Below are 21,081 nucleotides of genomic sequence, written 5' to 3'. Positions count from 1 at the left end.
ATAACTCTATAAATAAAGGCCTAGGGGTCATTATTTATACACAAGTTTTAAGTATTCAAAACTAAGATTTTTAAGCAGAAAAATCAGCCAATATTCTTGCCTACCCAACCGAAAATATTAGAACCTTAAGGGCGATTCTAGTTGGTCAATCTTAAGGCGGATCCGGACGTGCTGTGGACGATCTACGAAGGGACGACACTTGGAGTCCTAAAGACTTGTTCTTGTTCGGTTCGGGCGCAGCTAGGGAAGGCACGCAACAAAGAGTATGCATCTAAACTATGCTAAATGATTATGTGTAAATAATATGTTTCCTGGCTTTATGGTTTTTCCGCATGATTTATGAACTGTCATATGAATCATAACCTAACAGTCATGTAGTTTATGATAGGCTTCTATGTGTAGTATTTGCGCCTGGCTTGGTACCTCTTCTATCGCAGATCCAACACATGCCCCGGTCGAGGTAGTGCCTTCAACAGACGAATTTGGCCCAAGAGGCCAATCACGATGTAAGTCAAGGGGGCATGCACCAATGAGAGGGACCTAATGGGCGAGCGATTGGGTTTGGGACGGGTGTACTACTAGCGAAAGTGCCGAGTGGACAACATTCGAAGCGTATGCACCCCCCGGTTGGCGATGGGTATCCTTAGTCCTAACTCCCTAAGGGAGCCAAGATTCGTTATGCGGTTCTGCCCGTTCACATTAATATGTTAATTTTCAGGTCGTCCCAACTTGATGGGGAAATAAACGCGGGATAGGATCGTTTCACCCTTCGGCTATTTTGATTACCTACAAGCACGAGTATTTCCTTCACTATCCCCAGTGGAGTCGCCACTGTGAGGGGGGTCGAAAAAGCACGAGGCTAATGCGTGACCTCGTCCCTCGTGGGTGTGACGTTTCTTTTTGTCAAATCCAGTGTAATTGGATTTCCTGTGAGTTTACACCCAATTGACTAGTAATATAGGAGTCTCCATTCAATTTTTAACGACAATGAGAAAAACTGACAAAATCCGGTTATCGTGACATAAATGGAGTGCAATTATGTTTGACCACGACGCCCATAGGTTCCCTTGTGATCCCTGGTGTGGGGATCTCTCAACATACACCCGCAAGGTAGAGATTGAGGGTTCGGGGGACTGTAACTACCGAGAGGAGTACCCGCTCGTCGATAACTCCAGAGGCAGGATATCCTTACTAGCTCAGCATAAATAATTGAAGGGACATGCATTAACTATTAAACTAATCTGAGTTGATTTTAACAATATGCAACACATAATACTAGATCGATCGCGATTATCTGATTTAGATTGTTTTAAGGGACCTAGCATGATAATCCAATTTCCCAAAATATTATCTTTATTAGGCGTGATAGAACAATCAGATTTAATTAGTTTAACAGTTTATAAAAGGGCGAGGAAAGCAATTAAATCATGCGAAGGGACACATTACGACGCACCCTTGAGAGGTGCGTCACGGTTCTCAGAAAACTAACCACTTTGACTTTGCTATTTCTCCTTTTATTTAACGAATCTCAAGTTACGGGACAGGATACGTTCTGTTCGATTTTTGGATCGATTGCGACAGAACGCGTGATCAATTTCGCAGCGTGAGGCTTAGGCTTAGAGGTTGGAGTCAATACTCAGAATATGAATTGTGTGTTTCACGTCGAATTTGGGGCTATATTTATAGAAAAGAGTTTGTGGAAAGATAGAATTTTAGAGCTCTAATCCACGAAAAATTAGGAAAGAACACGTCCCAGGTAATTTCAGCGCCCAGGGCTGGGCGCCGAAGATTTCGGCGCCCAGAGCCAGGCGTTGAAAATAGGGTCTGGGCCGTTTTCTTGGTCTGATTTGGACTCTTAGAATCCGGAGTGTTTGAGACTTATTCGAGTCTTTTAGCGCGTATTAACTTGACGACGGAATGCGTCTGGGCCCGTTACGAACTCTAGGCTCATTAGGATTTTAATTAATACGTAACTCTTATTTTCGAATCATATTAGGAATAGGATTCCTCTTGTAATTTCTATCTCATTTAGGATTTATGTTGGAGTGCAACACCTAATTCTGACAGGTTTCTATCTTTTATGACTTGCCACTTTTAACAACTAACCATTACGGCAGTTACTATTTTTAGCAGGTTTCCATAAATAGCAGGTTTCTATAAATAGCAGGTTTCGGGTGAAATGAAAAGGGTGATTGAGATTCGTTATTTTATAGGAGATGCGTTGCCAAGTGGAGATTGATGTTCTCATCATCGAACCTTCCCTTTCGGGAATGGGGACAAAAGTAGGTGTCTACATATTGTAATGAGTTTATTAAAGCATTTTACTATATTTTATTCTCCCTGGTTGCAAGGTAAATAAAATGAATTGAAATGAGTTTACGTTGTTAGGGTAGTATGTTACTGGGCCTCGGCTCACGATGTTGCTTTTGTTTTAGGTACGAAGAAGATCATGGGATGCCTTAGAGTGAGGATGCAACCATCAAATTTACGATCGATGTTTAGTAAAGATAACTATGTCTCACTAGTAATAATGGATGTATTAACTAAACTCTAAGTTTAATTTCAAAGTATTGAGTTAGATTTTAACATTATTGTTAGGATTACTTATTAAGGTTAATTTAGATTACAATGTAAATATTAAAGAATTAATCGAAGTTAAGTATATTTACCGTTACTCAACAATATTTAGTAAATTAAAAAGGTTACGACGCCTTGTATTTCCCATAAGGGAGATACGGCATGTGACACTCCGACTAAGTTAGGGTTTCCGTTGCTAATTAAAGATAACTAACCTAATTAAATGTGTTTAGAAGTTGGGGCGTTACATGACATTTCTATGGTCATGCTACTAAGAAAAACGCACAAATCAACCTAACAAATCATAGTTACGAAATTAGCATAAGAGAGAAACTCCAATTTAAATCATCCATACCCTGACATTGGGGTCACCCAACCCCTAGTTGGTTGACTACTCATACATAGTGAAATCATTGACTAGCAATGCAATAAATGAAAGCATTAAGTAACAAAAGTAAAGACATGTAAAGAAATTCAGTAGATTAAATGTAGACATCAATTGCTCTTTTCGCTTCTCTTATAACTGTTGGCACGGGTTGGGGCGATGCACAGACCATGCAGGGGTCCATGCATGCTTCATGTCGCCTTCCTCCTCCTCCTCCTCTTCTTCTTCTTCTTCTTCTTCCTATTTCTTTTGTTTTCTACTTGGTATAGGCAATGTGCACGAGAAGCATCACCGAGTAAGTGAATGAATGTTCCATACGTCCTTTAAGCTTTAATACGAAGTATATGTTAACGCTCATACAAACACCAATAACAAAGCAAAGTACGTAAAATGCAAATTATAAAGCAATAAACATGCTTACCAACTAAAAAGGGCCTATACTAGCAATACGTAAAATGCAAATTATAAAGCAATAAGCATGCTTTACCAACTAAAAAGGTAGGGATGTCAATGGGGCGGGGCGGGGCGGATGCGGATGTATGCCCCTCCATCTCCATCCCCACCTAAAATTTTCATCCTCATCCCCGCCCCATCACCCATGGCGGGTACAAAATTCATCCCCATCCCCGCCCCAACGGGTATAAACTAAAATTCATCCCCGCCCCACCACCCAACTGGGTATCCATCCCCATCTTATCCCCGCCCCATACCCGCGCCAATATCCGCCTAATTTTTCTTATTTAGCAAACATTTTTCATATGTACGAAGTAATGAAAGTTAACTTTACAAAAAAAAATACCTTACGACTAAAGAGACATATATAATCGAAAAAATACCCGTAATAACAAAAAACTTAAAATTCTCACCTAAATATGCACATTAATACAAACTCACCCCATCACCCATGGCGGGTATGAAGCGGGGCGAGTGGGGATGGGGCGGGGCGGGCGGGGATGGGGCGGGTTCAATACAAAATCCACACCCGCCCCATCACCCATGGCGGGTACGATTTCTATACCCATCCCCGCCCCATCACCCGCCAAACCTACCTCCATCCCCGCCTACTTGGGGCGGATGCGGGGCGGGTCTCCCACGAAACCCGCCCCACTGACATCCCTATAAAAAGGGCCTATACTAACAATAAATTATTCTCCATTAGAAAAGGATCGAGTACTCCCACCGTCTATATTTGTTTTTCCTGGTTTAACTTTTTTTTGTCTCACAAAAAATTATAACTAGGAAGGACAAAAAGAGACGAAGGAAGTAATGTTTTCAAGATAGATGATCATTTCCAAATGATTAGATAAACAATAATTTTTGAATCAGTATATAATGTCCATTTTCAAATAAGTATATAAATATGTAAATGTTCATCTTAAACCTTAGAAAACGACGTTGTTTTACATGGGTGTAACTAGACTTGATCAACTAGATCCCAACCCGTTGACCCAAATCGACTCAACCAAAAAATGTAGCGGTTTAGGGCATAATTGGTAGGCATGTTTTTTGGGCCCGTTCTGATTTTCATATTTTTTTGACGGATTTTAGACAACGTAAAATTATACTTTTAGTTATAAAATTGTTCCAACTCGAAAATGGCCAAAATCCTGCTATTTTTGGCCCGGGCACACCAGATCAACTCTAATTTTTGCCCGCCTCGCCCGACATTGTGGGCTGATTTTTAGATCCCGGCCCACCCCCAACCCACATTTTGATCAGGTGTAGGTGTAAATTAGCCGCCATATCAGATATATTTTTACAAAACATATCACCCCACCTGGAACCGGGATGGATGCTCTAACCAACTGAGCTATCAATCACTCTCATTAGTTTTGTCCTTTATCGTTTGTCTTTAGCCTATTTTATCATTTAATGGGGTGATATATTTTTGTAAAAACATACTTCCTCCGTCTTTTAATACTCGCAACGTTTAGACTTTTGCCACTATTCATATAATCTACTTTGACTATTCTTAGTGTTTTTTATATAAGATAAAACATAGTCATGTGGGATCTTGTTAGATTTGTCTCAATGTGTATTTTCAAAATATCAACTTTTTATAATTTTTGTACAAAGAAAATTTAAGATATAAATGATCAAAGTTGTGCATTGACATGCGTGAAACTAACAAACGTTGCGAGTATTAAAAGACGGTAGAAGTATCTAATATGGATTTATACTTCCTCCACCCCGTGAGTGTAATTGTACAAAACAAATACGAGTACGGGAGTAACCTAATTGGGCCCTGAAAGTGAACACATAAACAAAATCCAAAACCGACTATTAAATTACGGAAAAACAATAAAGCGCCAAAAGTCTAATTCCTCATTTTAAGTTTTAACTCCTCACTCCCCTCCACTCCACTGAAGAACAAAATCAAGCAATGGGCGACCGCGGCAGAGATGAGAGAGACAGAGACCGCGACCACCGTGACCGCGGCCGTGAGGAGAGAGAAAGAGACCGTGACCGAGACCGGAGGAGAGAGATAGACGACCGAGATCGCCACCGAGACCGCCGCTCTCCCCACGCCCGCTCCCGCCACGCCCGCTCTCGCTCCCGCTCACCTGACCGTCGGCGCCGGTCAAGGTCAGAGTCCGAATCACGCTCCCGTTCACGGTCTCACTCCGTTGACCGGTCTCGCCGTCACCACCACCAATCACGAAGGAGAGAAAGAGACGACCACGACGACAACGACCGCACTGTTGTCTCCGATTTCGTTGACGGAATCGCCAAGGAGCAGAAGAAGAAGAAATCGGATCGAAGAGACGAGAGAGAGAAGAGTAACAACAATGAAAATGGTAACATTGGAGAGGAAGGTGGTGCTGAAGATGATGAAATTGAAATGATGAAGAAATTAGGGATTCCGGTTGGGTTTGATTCTACGAAAGGAAAGCCAGTTGCTGGTGCTGATGTTAGTGGTGTTAGAGCTGTTACTAAGCGTCAGCCGAGACAGTATATGAATCGTCGAGGGGGCTTTAATCGTCCTTTGCCTGCTGAGCGGAATCGTTAGGGATGGTTTTTCTAGGGTTTACTTCACTTCTCAAGGTTAGGGTTTTTAATTAATTTTCTTTTGTTTGTTAAATTTTGGTTTGAATATGTTTTCTTGCATTATGAATTGTGAATTTTGTGTTTTTAGTTGTGTTAAGTGTAACCAATTGTGAGTTTTTGTTATGAACTGAAATTTTCTATTTTGAATTATAAATGGAAATTTGGTTGGAAAAACTTGACTTGGAAGTATGAATGGGTTGTTATGCCATTGTCTTTTTTTATTTGTTGGTGGAATATGACATTTGCACTTATGTTGTAAGGATTAATTTGTCGATCTTCAAAATATTGTCATAGGGAACTAAAAAAGGGAATATTATTATTTGGAATTTCCTGTCATGTATTTTACATTCAAAGAGTGTTGATTTGTGTCATTATTAAATATCCAAGCTTATTGGTTGAGTCTCACAAGTATTTCAGATGTCCAAGAGGGAACTTTGACTACTGTTGGGGATGGAGCATATGTAATTTTAATGTTTCATGCTTCACCTTGGCGTGAAAAATCTTTAACGTTTAGTCGATAGATATCATGGTTTTGCTTATGATCAAAAGAGAGAGTCCCGTAAAACATGCTGTGTCTGAATTATACTTGGTTAATAGGATAAGGACTGGGTTTCTCATGCATGTCTGTTAAATGGATTGCAACAGTGGTCTTAGAGGTTGCACACTGATGAAGTGGCGCGGGAAAAGATGGTGGACTTGGGTTGAAATCGGAAGAGATGCCACTGCTTTCAAATTTTAAGTTCACAAAGAGACCTAGTTGTGCTACTTAACTCAGTAGAAAATATATGATGCTTTTTTTTTCAGTTTGGAAAACAGGGATGCTTATTTAACCCAGTCAAAACAATAGTGAAGGTGAAAACTTGTGCTTGGTAAAGTAGTGAAATAATGTAGCTTATGAAATAGAAAAATTTTAATAAAAAAAAATCCTAGATGCTAATTTTTTTAAAACATCTTCAACTTGTTGAAAGCTAGCTTCATTTTATAAACAACTTTGACAGTTAACCGATAACTAAGAGCTACACGCCTACATTGGCAACTAACACGTATCATTACTGTTTCTAAACATGACCTGTGTCTTAGCAATTCTTGAAAGATCTTTTGACTATGGAGCTAGTAATGGTGGTGGGTATGGGAACTTTGCAGAGCACATGAATCCAAGTTGAATTATTTGTAGTTTATGGACTGGGATTAAAAAAAGGGCCCGATCATCTACTCTCTTTTTATCTGAGAGGAGGCATAGGAAACTGGGCTTGAGTGTGGTCATTCTAATCTTCGTCTCATAATTGATGTCCATTTTTCGAGTGAATAAAGTTGGGTCGGTGATTCCAAAGTAAGTGGAAGTGAGGTTAGTATTTCTTCATTTTCAATTTGAATCTTATGCTCCTATTTGACGACACAAAAGGTGTAGGGGTGCCTTTTCCTTCTTATTACTCTCGAGTTAAAATGAAGGTTTATGTCTTGTGTTACAGGGTTCAATGCAAATGATGGTATTGTATTGTTGTCCCAGGGTGTGGGGATTTTATATTCCCTTTTTGTTTCAGGTGGTAATTTTTGGACGATTATATTGTCGGGTCCTTCCGAGAGTCTTTCATGGACCAGGGGAGGGTCTTCAGTCTTCACCCTTCACCAATGGGTTTGCATATGCAAGCCTAATCTACTAGTCGAATATTCGTGTGTGACTACTTTTCTTCTTTATGGTCTTTGCGTGCATGGCGAAGTAGTTATAAAGTATAGTGTGGTATTCCTACTAGTGATATGGTCAAGGGTTCAGTGAGAGGAGAAGAGACACTTAGCCGGGTTGCGATTAAGTTGTAAACCTATGGAGGTAGGACCAGCGTTCAAGAGTTTGGTGTTCAGAAACATCTCTTTGGCAGTGAAACGGTTAGCCCATATGACGGGGAAAAGGTATGGTTATGAAATAACTAAAGGGATGCACTAACTAGCTGGTATTCATGCCTTCTTTTCCAAGATGTGTAAGTTTACCTTGCACTCTCACAGGTATCTCATCTAATATTGCCCCCTTTGTCCAGGTGGTAAATCAGTTTCAAATATAATGTGGTATTCCAAGGGTTCAGGGAGAGGAGAAGAGACACTTAGGCTTTTCGTGATTAAGTTGTAATCCTATGGAGGTAGGACCAGTGTTCAAGAGTTTGGTGTTCATCTGCTTGATAGTTAAACAGTCACGGTATTTATCTTTGGGGTATAACTCTTGCGGCCCATTATGACGGGAAAAGGTATGGTTATGAAATAACTAATGGGACGCGCTTACTAGTTGGTACTCGTGCCTCTTTTCCAGCATGTGTAAGTTTACCTTGCACTCTCACTCTCTCAGAGGTATCTCATCTAACATTGTCCCCTTTGTCCATGTGGGTAAATCAGTTTCTTTATTTTGGGGGACACTCTTTCCTGTTGTCTTTTCCATTCTTTTCATCTGGCCTTGGATGCATGATGGAGTGGTGATACCTTTAACTGTGGGATATTTTGAATGGAATGAATGAGTGGCTATATTAATTGATAGTAGAGGTGCTCAATCTGGAAGTTGTTAGTAAGCTAAGGTATTTATCCCAGATGGATTTATAGGTGTTAAGTGTTTTGGTAATAATGTTCGATATGTTAAATATTCCAAGTACTGTTCTGTTTTTAAGGTTTGCTGGAAAGAGCTCGTGGCAGGCTAACTGACTTTTGATGGGATTCAAGGTTGCTGGTATTTTATGTCCTAAAGGTGGTGGTTATGTGCTAAATATGTGATGAAGCATGATAGAGCAAATTAATATTAATCAGAGAGCTGAATATTGTTCTTGCCACATGTACGGGGTACTGTTGGTAAGTTTTGAGCTTATTTTTATGTTGTGAGAGTAGATAGAGATTTTGAGGATCAAGTAGCTGTTTTTGTTATGTGGTTCACAGAAACTTCTACTTTGAAATCATACTTGGGAGTACTTATTTTGTGAAGACGTTTTATATTATAGGCAACTTCTGAGAGGAATATGAGAAGCCAAGTGGACTACTTTTTGGTGGCGATTATTGTTTAATTTGTGGGTCCAAATATTAGCAGGTTTAGACTTCAGGAGAAAGTGTTATGGCAGAGCAAAACAGTAATGTTGGACTTTGTGACACCTTCATCTATGGGCTCTTTTGAATGGTTAGATACTTACATTAACTGATAATGTAGGTGAACAAGTTGGTAGTTGATTATTTTATTCTGGAAGGATTCGTAGGTATGAAATACTACATATATAGTGTAGAAACATGTTAAATGGATAGTATTGTGCGAATTAAATGGTCTTTGTGGAAAACGCTTGTTATAGATATTGAAGGTAACAAAAGTGCAATGTGGGAGTCTCCAACATTTTCATTTATCATTTATGATATCTTTTGAATGGAATTAATGGATCGAATTACTTTATTAACTGAAAATACAACCGAACAAGTTGTAAGTTGTATGGTTAGTTGACGATTTTATTAAGGATTTCTAGGTACTAACATGTGAATTATGACGACTAGTGTGATATTAATGGTGCGAGTGAAAAATGCTTGTTATAGATATTGAAGGTATGAGTGGAAAATCCTTTTGCAGACTAAGTGAATCTGGGTTGCTAAGCATCTTCTTTTCCATCTTTGTACGACCCCTTCCATGGAAATAAATTAGGGTGAAAATTTTTGTTCAAAGCGGAAAGCTTTTTGGAGTGTCCACTTACATTTTATTGATTTATAGCTTTTGACGTAATTGTTATATCATGAGAGTAGATAAGGCTTTTGAGGTTTAGTGGTTTTATTTCTTATCTTAGCATGTCCGAATGATGGGAGATGTTGACTTAAGGAGGGCCGGAGGGGATGCTGTGATGAGAACACAAGTGTATGGAAGGAATATCGCGCACACAAGCCATCTGCTTATAGTTGTTGTTTGCCATGTTATTTATGTCAAGTAGTCTGCTATTTTAAAACAACAACAACAACAACAACAAAGCCTTAGTCCCAAAATGATTTGGGGTCGGCTAACATGAATCGTCGTAGGAGATCGTCATTGTCACCAATCAAACCAGAAAGGAGCAGAGAAGTAAAAAGAAAAAAGCAAGGAAGAGAAGGTGGAATTAATGAAAGTAAGATAAGAGAAAAATGTATATATATTATAGAAGAAACATTGTTAGAGATAGTAAAAAATAAGTAAAGTTTAAAATAAATGAATAAGTAAAATAAGTACATTTCAAAATAGCATGTAAAAATAAAAAAATTCAAAAGAATTTTTAAAATAAAATAAAAAATAAAAATAAGAAAAAAAAAAAAATTTAAAAATAGAAAGAAACAGAAACATGAAAGTTGTATAAGTCAAATGAAGTCATCAATATATATTCTCTCCCTCCACTCTGTCCTATCAAACGCCATATTTTCCTCAATTCCAAGAAAGCTCATATCGTGCTCAATCACTTTCCTCCAAGTTTTCTTAGGTCTTCCCCTACCCCTTGCAATTCTATCATTTTGCCACCCTTCTATCCTCTTAACCGGGGCATCACTTGATCTTCTTCTTACATGTCCAAACCATCTTAAACGATTTTCCATCATCTTAAACTCAATCGGTGCAACCCCTACTTTCTTCCTAATAATCTCATTCCTCAAACGATCCTTTCTTGTATGCCCACACATCCAACGTAACATGCGCATCTCCGCCACATTCATCTTGTGCACGTGACAATGTTTCACTGCCTAGCATTCCGTGCCGTATAATGATTCACTGCCCAGTCTGCTATTTTAAAAGGTAGTAGATAATTTTTTTGCAGATTAAGAAACTTTGAAGGGAATCTGGGTTGCTAAGTTTTGGTGTGTTCTGAAGGTGGTGGGCAGTAGTTGTGTGATGATGATCTTTGTGTTTATTTGGTTGGTTTCAGTTTGAAAGGAATAATGATTTGTTTCAGAGATTAAGTAATTTTAATAAATAACGAATAAGCTTAATGCCGTTGTTGCTGAATATGTGGGGTTCGTAAAATTACTTATTGGGCTGTCCAGCTTTGTAACACCCCTCTCTGTAACAGAAAAAAAATCAATGTTGATGAAAATATCCGTTCCAAGAGGAAAACTTTTTGGAATGTCATGAGGAAAGCTATTGAGTTTTAGCTTTTGAGGTTGTACTATGTTATGAGAGTAAATTGGCTTTTGATGTGAAGTATTATTTGAAACTTTGAAAGCATACTTGGAGTAATCTTGTGAATACATTTTTTTAATATCTGGTAACTTTTGAGCAGAATATGGGAAGCCAACTGCAGTATGTTTTGATGGTTAGGTTGTTATTGTGTGCGATATGTGGATCTAAATGATAAGAGGTGTTCACTTAAGGAACCAATGTTAATGTTTTGACTTAGAGAGGTGATGTTATATATAGAACAAAACTGTAATGGGGAATTTGTGATACATTATTGTACGAGATCTTTTGAGTGGAATGAGTGTATATTAATTATTTATATGGGTACACAACTTTGAAGTTGTATAGTTGATGATTTTTCTCTGGAAGGATTTATTGCTGTTAAGTGTTATAGTTTTAGTGTAGAACAAGTTAATTATGCCAAGTAATGTGATTAATAGCTTATAGATTAGCTTATGTTGGGAGAGTTGATGGGGCTTTTGAGGTTCAGTGGCTGTATTTGTTACGTGGTTAATGTGAAGAATTACTTTGAAAGCATACATTATAAGAAGACGTCTTTTATATTAGGAAACTTTTGTGAGGAAATGGTGGGAGATGGCGTTAATATTTTGGAACTTTCAGATGTGGTATTGGGAGAATCAATGGGATGCACTGTCGAAGATAGGTGTCTTTTTTCACTAGCCTGTAGAAGTTCCCCATGAAGGTATTGTTGACTAATTTTTTTGCTATGCTCGGAGAAAGAGCGGGCAATGTAGGTTAAATTGCTTTCTTCCTCATGTAGAAGTTCCCCATGAAGGTATTGTTGACTATTTTTTTTGCTATGCTTGGAGAAAAAGCGGGCAATGTAGGTTAAATTGCTTTCTTACTTACGTACGAGCAACCTTTTTATTCTGTTTCCACTCTTCATCATCTCTATTGATACATCATGCTACTATGGTGTTCTTCATGGTGTAAAAAGGCGATACTGTTTCATAGAACATTCATCGTAGATAAAGGAAACCAGAGATCTCACAAGTAGACACTGTCACATTATTACTGGGCGTTCAATGTTCTGACTTCTGAAGTCTCTCTATTTTATAGTATGCCTAAGAGAGTAAAGTTTGGTGGGTGTTTTTTCTCCATTTGCTAATAATTTCAAATGTTCTGTAATACGTTTATATTTGCAGAGTATATATAGAAAGTCAATCTTCAAAATTAGGGCAAGCCAAATAAAGCCCCTTTTCTAGTTTAGTCAGTGTCTGTTTATAAACGGCTCGTGTAGAAACCTTACAACCTCTTTGAGATTGTGGGAATAACGAGGATCCCTCCTTCCTCCCATTTGATGCATTATTAATCTAGCTTTTGGTAGACATAAGTCGAGGAAAATTCTTTGGAGGTTTCTGTGGTGAATTGTAGGTGCTGTGCTGGAAAGGAATGAATAATGAAATGATTTTAATTGGTAGAACTAGTCATCAAGTTGATCTCTGACTTACTTTGGTCTAATCACGCCAGGGCTCTACTAGGATAATATTTTTCTGATGCAGAATGCAATTGGCATACCCTTTTAATGGCTTAATCCTCAATGTTTTGTTAAGGACTCTTGGTTCTTAGTCCAAAGTTCTTTTCCTTTCTAATGGAACATTATAATTAAAAAAACATCAGGAATGGAAGAGGGGTGGCGCCATCTTGTAAGCACAAGTGCTTATACATGTCAAGGGAAACTTGTTAATATAACTAGCTCTTAAGCCCGTTCCAAGAACGGGCAATTAGTGGTTGTTAAACTGTCTTTTAAAATTCAAGTTTTTTGGAGGGCTAGCTTGTATTTGAGTAGGAATATATGCTTTAAAAGAGGTGAGAAATTTGAAGGTTAAAAGAATATACTTCATAAAATTAAATGATGAAATTAATATTAAGTGTTAAAGAAAGAGATGAAGTGGAAAAGATTGAATAATGATATATGAATTAAAATGGTAAATCGATGTTGAATGGAGAATATGAAGTGGAAAAGGTGCTAGAGTCGTAAAATATAAGAAACAATTGGAAAAAAAATGATGAATTAAAAAAGGGATGCCACATGTCAAAAAATGATGCATGAAAAAAGGAGATGCCACATGTATCTATAGATTTATGGTTTTGCTTTTTAAATACTAGGTATAGATTTGTTCTAGAAAAACCTTGGTTACTCAGGTTGACCGAAGGCTGATTGAGACTCCACCTAGTAGCTAGTCCTTCAAATGTCTTTTTGTCCATAGGTAGTTCACTTTTCAGGGACTAAAGTTTAGATTCATTTCACATCTGTCTGATTGTAGCTTAAGAATACCAAAATATTTAAATTCATTCAATGGTGTTATTAGTTGTTGGTGGTAAATGAAGAATGACAGCCTTGTCAGCGTTGTCACCATAAGGCACTCCGTAACTGTTTTGCTACACCCCCTCCCCCCCCCCCCCCCCCCCTCCCCCCCAAAAAAAATAAAAAATAAAAGCAAAGTAGAATAAGAAGAGAATCTAACTGCTACGACACAGGAGGTACTTAGGAAAATGAAAAAAACGATCTCATGGCGGGTAGCACTATAAGGACCCGCGTAGTCTCCATAGTGTTCATAGGGGGATAGATAGAGATTATCCAAAATTTACTGATTGGGCAATAATGTTCTGTCCTCTTGTGTACCCTGTATCATTCATACTCTAAGACGGCATAGATACACTTATTGGATGAAATAGCCATCCCAATCTCATTTTGGTTGGCTGCTGATTCCTCTTCCTCCAGGGAGATGAAGTTTGTGGCATAGGGGTAAAGGAAACTTGTGATATAAGAAATGGACTTGTGAACTTTGTGGGAACAATCAGATTAATCATGTAGTTTTAGTTGGAGTGGAATTTTTATTTTATTCTTTTGATGCAAATAGGTGTATACTCATGCTCTTGTGCTCTATTATTTGATTTAAAACAATGGCTGCTCATTTCTTTACATTTTCACCATATGGTCCTGTCTTAATGATTGATGCATGACTACTACTTAACTATTGCAAAGCAGGCAGATTTTAAGTTTTCCTTTGTTCTTGATACTTGTTGTTCCTGAACAATCTATATAATTTGCAGTTATTCAGATTTAATGAAGCTTCTGTAGCTTGTCTTGTGCATATGTAAATTTTTTTTGAAGAGCACTTCAGCATGAACGAACTTTCAAAACTTGTAAGTAAACAGTGTCATTTGAAGATTACATTGACTTTGTGAAGATATGTTGTTCCTAATAGGGTAATTGATCAAATGTTTACTTCCAAGTGGATTTATTTTTCCAAGTGGATTCATTTTACCATGAAGGCTCTATACTCTTCTCATTATTTTCACTTTTTTTGTTCAGATAAGATAATATAAGTTCAGAGAAAATAAAATAAGGGTCAATAATGACGCCTTTTGTAATTTTCAATAAGGGCCAATAAGATAAGATAATATAATATAATACTTCGTATAAGATAAGATAAGATCAAGTGAAATTCAGGTGAAGAGAATGCACCCTAAGTTGTATGCCGAGTCTTAATTGTTCATCATCATCGTAATTTTTTATTTTTATTGTTTTGATCTATTGTTATTGATGTTGATCTTGTTCTTATCCCTAATTATTTAATCCGTAGTAATTAAATAGATTCACTATGGGAGAGAGTTTGTTTTTTGGATGGCATTTTATGTGGGGTACAAGGAATAGTTGTTAGCTGAAAGGAGTGTTACCTTGTTTTCACATATTCCCTCAATCCCTCCATTCCGAAGATATTGTCTACCTTTCCATTTAGCAGTTCTATTGTTTTTTGTCGATATAAATGTGTTTTTATATCCAATAATATGTCAACTTATATATTCAGTTACTATTCTATCATCGAGTACTATTAGCAAACTACTCTGTATTGTTTAGATTCTTTTCTATTATACTGTACACTATTCCGTTTTGTTTGATATTTGTATCTTTTAGATTCATGTGGAGTGCATATTGTATGTGAAAGACTTTTCTGAAGTTGTGACAGATAACTAGATAAGTAGATAACTATGGCATTAAAGAACTTAGATATAAGATAGTAACTCTTGTGAGTATTGAAGGGTTTACAATGATAATAAAAAAGAGGCTACGGGTTTTGAAAGGTCTCTTCAGTCTTGCAATTAGAATTCAACACGGTATATTTTGTGCGAAGTCTGGGAACTATTCTTGAAAATTCTGTGTTAATGTGTGAAACTTCCTATTCCAGGTGCATGATTCCTGACAAAAGCAACTAGCACTGAAGCAAATATTCATCCGAATTTTCAACACTGAAGTTCAATTCTTATATGTCGAGAGAACCACCATGGAAGAAGTATTTGTAGTTCTCTAGTAAGCTGTGATAACTGAGGTTAACACCGATGTAATCCTAGTCTAGCCTCGTTGCTTTATCATGCGATGTTCCAACTCTCAAGCTTGTTTTACAAATGTATGTCATTTTTTGGTCTCTATACCTACTGGAGCATTTTGGTTTGATGTAAAGCGTATTTGAAAATTAAGTTTGATGAAATAATCAGGTGGTGTCAAATACCGGTAAGGACATTATGACCAGAATCTGTTTTCTGAACAGAATCTGTTTTCTGGTATGGTTGCTATTGGTGCTAGTGTTTTACCTCGGGCAATTTACACTCACTCAGTCACCCGTGTTAGCTTTGGAGCTTTGTAAGATTTGACATCATGGAAGATTGAGGTAAGTTTATAAATGTTTCAAACTTAACATTGTTTTCCAAAATGCACGCTATGTGCCTTGGTATCAAAATAGAACCCCATCAATCTATTTCAACCCTACCAAAAAATTACACATCTTAGATACTGGAATGTTGTGTTATTAAGAGTATGTTGTGTTATTAAGAGTTGCAAAACCATGTTTCCGCCGATTAATTATACATATTCTCCCGTTAAAAAATAAATCAACTTTGTTCTGATCATATATCACACATGGATCCACTCTAGATTTTACGACCCTCATTATCCTTTAGGTCAAGGTGAATTGGGAAAATTACTTACCGTAATGACAACAATTAAAATTTATTAAATTTCAATTTGAACTGTCATTCCTCAAAGTCCATTGAAGATAAAAAAAAAAATATTACAAAGAATCATCAAAAACATTAATTTTTCCGTCGAGATTGTGGTTCCTTGGTCGAAGAGACAGTCGTTTTGACGTTTTAAAGGTTCTAGGTGCATAAGATATGAAAGCCTTTGTGATTTATTTTATTTAGTCTTGTAAATTGAAAATGACAATAATAATTTTAATGTATTTTTCAAGTAATTTACAAGGTTCATTTTTCATATAATCATATTTTTGTAGTTCGTAAACGAATGAATGTAAAATGTTGGGTCTTTTTAATTTATTTTCGACAAAGTTACAAGTGAATAAATTTTATCCACAAAAGACATGCCATAATGCTAAAGAACGTCCTGTTCATGAGGATGAAAGATATAATAGTTCCCCATGAACCACAAACCATTTTTTGATTGCAAAAAGAAAAAGTGACATTGTCTTTTGTAGCATCATACTTTTGCAAATTCTCCATTGGTAACAAAATATTTACCACTTTCTCTATAGCATTAGTATTTTGAGTTCTCTCCAATCTAACATTATTTCACTAATTTGGATCGACCTAATTAACCAATCTACTACGAACTATGGTTAATTAGCAGGTACGATCCAATTGAAACTCCACCTTAAAAGTCCACTCAGGTAGATCACCAGTTCTTAGGGGCAGCTTGCCCAATCAAGGATGTGTGATAGATAATCCCATATTTAGGGATTGTATGCTTTGTTTTCAAAGCTCTGAAAAGAGCATTTTCTGCCCCAAGAATTTGTACTATGCTTCCAGGCTGCTTTGCAAGATTTATCAAGCTACCACCATGAGCAATAAGACGAGCACCAACAACACCAGTCAACTGCGGAGCAATTGTGTTCATTCTGCTTTTCAGATAATCATATAGTTGAGCGCTGTATTCAGCTAAAGACAAAACTTGGTCGCAGAGTTCCGAGATATTTGTTAGATCAAGATCGCTGACTTCAGTTCCCACGGAAATCATGGAAACCTCTTTGAGTGTTATCTCAACCTCCTCAGGCAAGATCTGCAACACAAAAAAAAAAAAAAAAAAAACAGAAATTGAATTATTACCATCCTAGGACTGTCAAAACTCGGAAAACAATTTGACATATGAAGATGATTATAAAGCTTTACGAAGAGGTGTCTACCTCAGAGAAATCCAACTTCGCAGCATTAACACGATTCAACATGAACTTCGCAGTCTTGGCATAGACTATATTGTCTTGTAAAATCTTTGCAAGCTCGGGAAAATGAATGCCAGCCATACCATTCTCTAACCCTCATTGCATATGTACCTTGTGTGGAGTATAACAATATAACCAAATTAAAACACATCCAATCATAAAAATTATACATGGATGCATAGCACTAACTGATTCATCAACGACTAACCGATTCAGCGACTTCTTGCGCTCGAGAATTGCGTATTGTGAGCACTGTACTCACTGTCAAATTTTTACAAGAAAAACAAAATTTAGTTAAAATCCAATTCAAATAAAAAATGCAGGAGATATAATTAAAGAGGACGAGGGAGTAGAGAATGGGAGATGCAAAAGAAAATAGATAAAAACCCCTACCCTAGATATCAAAGTTACTAAAATGCAAACAAAAATAGAAATTACACCTCTTGATCAAGATGTCTCTGCACGAGAAGAAAGCCTAGGATGATCAGTGAGAAGGTCGAATGAGCATCCTGCATAGAAGGTAAAATAAAAAGCAGGCAGGTCAGTTACATGGTCTTTGGTGATAAATAAAATCTTGAAAACAATGCAGCACATGAATAGGAAGAGAACAAACCAGCTCTTTAGTTCTTTTAGGTGCTGCATATACCAATTTAGCAGCTCGAAATGTCCCTGAAAACATGGAATTTCTATGCTTAGGACAGTTCCCTTGTGTATGACGTGCATGCAAGACAAATAACAGTTAGAATTGTGACAGTGACTTGAGTTTTGAGTTATGTCAGGAGATAGAAAGAGATCGATTAAAGTTATATTAAACATGATCCTCCACACAAGGTACATACTACTCAAAAGACACAGACAAGAACAAATCCTTTCATCTAAGTTTTGTTTTTGCAAAAATCAGATAAGCTCCTCAGGTTACCTGTCAGGATAACACAGTAGTGGCATCCAAGTGAGCAAAAGTTGTAGTAGGAGCAGGATCTGTCAAATCATCAGCAGGCACATAGATAGGCTGGACAGAAGTAATAGAACCCTCTTTGGTGAACATATCCGAAATCCCTTCTCTCCACCACCACCACGTAAGGAGGCCAACGCTTCCTGGAAAGAAGTAATAGAACCCTCTTTGGTGAACATATGCGAAATCCCTTCTCTCCACCACCACCACGTAAGGAGGCCAACGCTGCCTGCAAGGGCTTCATTTGCGATCTTTTTTCATTTATAAATGCCATGTTTTGTTCTTTTTCACCCTTAATAGCATTCAACTCGTCGTATAGCTCAGATTTATCTGACTGCAAGACAGTATTGAAGTGCAGAACCTCAAAATCATGATAAAAAGAGATAGATACTATTTACACAAAGAAGCAACCCGGATCTTGCAACTTCTAAAACATTTCACTCTTTGCTGGAGTTGACTCATTTCATGTTATAGGAATTAATAAAATTAGGACATGGCACTTTGGTTGAAATGAAGAAGTCAAGTATCATAGGTAAAGGTGATAGAATTCCTAGATGTCTTAGCCTAGTCCCTTCTTGTCTGAACATCTTTCATACAATTTTGGCAGCTATCACTTCGACAACTTTCACATATAATTAGATTAGTCATATAATTCAAAACCTCAAAAGAAAAGCAAGCAATTAAAGCAAAAAAAAGAGTCGATCCAAGTCGGACCAGCAGCTTATAGTGGAAGCGAAAATGTAGTCCTTCAGATGTTTCACAAGGGACCATGCATTGCCATCTGCGCAGCAATAATCATGTGTTCTAAACGAAATGGTAGAATGTCATCAAGTCCAGATACTCTATCCAATTAGGTAGTGCAAGACATGCCCATATTACCCAGTTACCCACTAATTGCTATGAACATTATGGCCAAATGTCAAGACTCAATAGTGTAAATCACAAGAAGCACGGACATAGCACCAAGGACACGCGTCAACAAGTGAGTCAAAAGCTAGGGTAATTGGGACAACATTAACCACAGCTGAATATGAACAGGAAATGTTTGAACTTCGAAGAGATCCGCATGTGCAATACCCAACACCAAACTAACCTAAAGTGGTAAAGACTCCTAAAATAACTGATCCTAAGATAATCAAGTAAAAGTTTGCATCGACATGATATCGAACAACAAATTACACGCAACACAAAAGAACCTGATTTACAGAGAACACAGAACACCGTGAAGTAGTGGCACCACATGCTTAGCTTCTCATGCACTCCACACTAACGACCCCAGCGCCAATCCTCCTCCTCTGCACAACCTAGTACGTAATAGGTGCAAAACTACTGTTTAGCTATGATGAATCATAACAATTTAGGATTTACAAATAGAAGTGAGACATGATAATAATCAGCTCATGGAGAGAAACCTGCAAAAAAATTAGAATAAGTAATTGACATTTAAAAACTTGTAAAGATTAAAAAACGAAGCAAAAAATTAAAAAAAATAAGTGAATTAAAACCATATTCAAATCCAATGCAAGCGAAATTAAACCCTGAATTCAAGATCCAGGGAAGGAAGCTGGAGAGAAACAAAGAAGATAGAAACCCTAAAAATCTCTACCACATATCTCCTAAATTAAACCCTAAAAATCTCCTAAATTAAACCCTAAAAATCAACACATTAAACTCAAGTTCAATTACAAAACAAAACAAAAAATATAAAAACATGAGAGATAGAAAGATACCTTGTGGTAGTATCGAAGAGCTCCTGTAGATGTCCATAGGGTAGCCAGGAGTTGTACAGAAATGTGAACAATGGAGGAGAGAAGAAAACGATCATAAATTCTTCAAAAGATAAATTGGGAGGAAGAAGGTGGTGGACTGGTGGAAGAAGAAGGGAGCCAAGAGAAAAAATGAGGAAGAAGGTGGTGGACTACGGCACTACCTAGAGGAATTCGAAGGAAAGGAAAGAGAAAGAGAGGAGATGAGAAATAATCTCCTTGGAGATGAGATGAATGGCGTGGACGAAAAACCGGAAAAGGAGAAAGGAATAAAGAAACAGAAAAAGAAGAGTAATGCAAAAGAGGAAAAATAATATGTAAGTAAGGGGGTTTGAACTCAAGACCTTTGTAAATGTCAATATAGAGCTTTTAAAGGGAAGGTTTAATTTTCAATCCCTTGTGAATAGTGAATTTCAAGGTTTACTCAAAACACTATTGATAAGCATAGTATTTTTCAATGCATGCATTTTAAAGGTTTGGGATATTATTAAAAGTCCGGTTCACTCGGCTGTCCGCCAAGACATGACGCCTTGATTCACAAAGTGTAAGTGGAACAACACTACATGAGCAAGCAAAAGGCCAGTTGTGTTGTGGCTGCTTGTAGACACCTAATTTGTGTCTCCCCTCTAGGATGATGACGATACCATTATCCTTACTAGGCGGTTGGAATAACTCCAGGCGGAAATCCCAATTGCTAAGAACACTTCTAAAATTCAAGATACAAAATCCAATTCCCGAGGTCGTTCCCCTTTCGGTTCTCGGTACAAAATACAACTTTCAAAAAACCAATTTCAAAATCCAAGTACAATCTCATCTAGTAGACCATTCCATTGGTTTTACTAGGCCTTTTCCTCAAAATCATATAAGGCAAGTCAAATTCGGGCGCCGACCCACAAAACCGAGCATGCCGGGCCGCGTCCCGTAAAACCGGAATTCAAAACCCGAGAAAGGCTTGTTTTTAG

The 21,081-nt window shown here is 37.5% G+C and overlaps 1 protein-coding gene and 1 long non-coding RNA gene across 8 annotated transcripts; one reads left to right on the top strand and one right to left on the bottom strand.

Annotated features, from left to right (window-relative positions):
• Positions 1-5,271: 5,271 nt before the first annotated feature.
• LOC110792341 (uncharacterized) lies at positions 5,272-15,624 on the top strand. 6 transcript variants are annotated; one of them, XR_008927781.1, is made up of 5 exons: positions 5,272-6,007; positions 7,552-7,915; positions 8,041-8,344; positions 14,223-14,315; positions 15,359-15,624. XR_008927781.1 is itself a non-coding variant. In XM_021997149.2 (2 exons), the coding sequence occupies exon 1, from the start codon at positions 5,346-5,348 to the stop codon at positions 5,970-5,972; it is 627 nt and encodes a 208-aa protein (XP_021852841.1). In that variant the 5' UTR covers positions 5,273-5,345; the 3' UTR covers positions 5,973-6,007; positions 15,359-15,624. The 6 variants fall into 6 exon arrangements, 1 of the variants encoding a protein (XP_021852841.1); XR_008927780.1 differs by having other exon boundaries at positions 7,552-8,311; XR_008927779.1 differs by having other exon boundaries at positions 7,552-8,344.
• Positions 15,625-16,591: 967 nt separating this feature from the next.
• LOC110792340 (uncharacterized) lies at positions 16,592-20,393 on the bottom strand. 2 transcript variants are annotated; one of them, XR_002534363.2, is made up of 8 exons: positions 20,084-20,393; positions 19,550-19,765; positions 18,321-18,687; positions 18,015-18,070; positions 17,842-17,910; positions 17,610-17,662; positions 17,366-17,512; positions 16,592-17,241 (listed from the first exon to the last, which is right to left on the bottom strand). It is a non-coding gene; the product is annotated as an uncharacterized lncRNA (long non-coding RNA). The 2 variants fall into 2 exon arrangements; XR_002534362.2 differs by having other exon boundaries at positions 19,550-19,657; positions 20,084-20,379.
• Positions 20,394-21,081: the final 688 nt, after the last annotated feature.

Source organism: Spinacia oleracea, chromosome 2 (assembly GCF_020520425.1).
Source record: "Spinacia oleracea cultivar Varoflay chromosome 2, BTI_SOV_V1, whole genome shotgun sequence".
Classification (NCBI taxonomy): Eukaryota; Viridiplantae; Streptophyta; class Magnoliopsida; order Caryophyllales; family Amaranthaceae; genus Spinacia; species Spinacia oleracea.
Note: the sequence above shows the minus strand (reverse complement) of the source record. Positions and strands in the feature narration are given on the sequence as shown.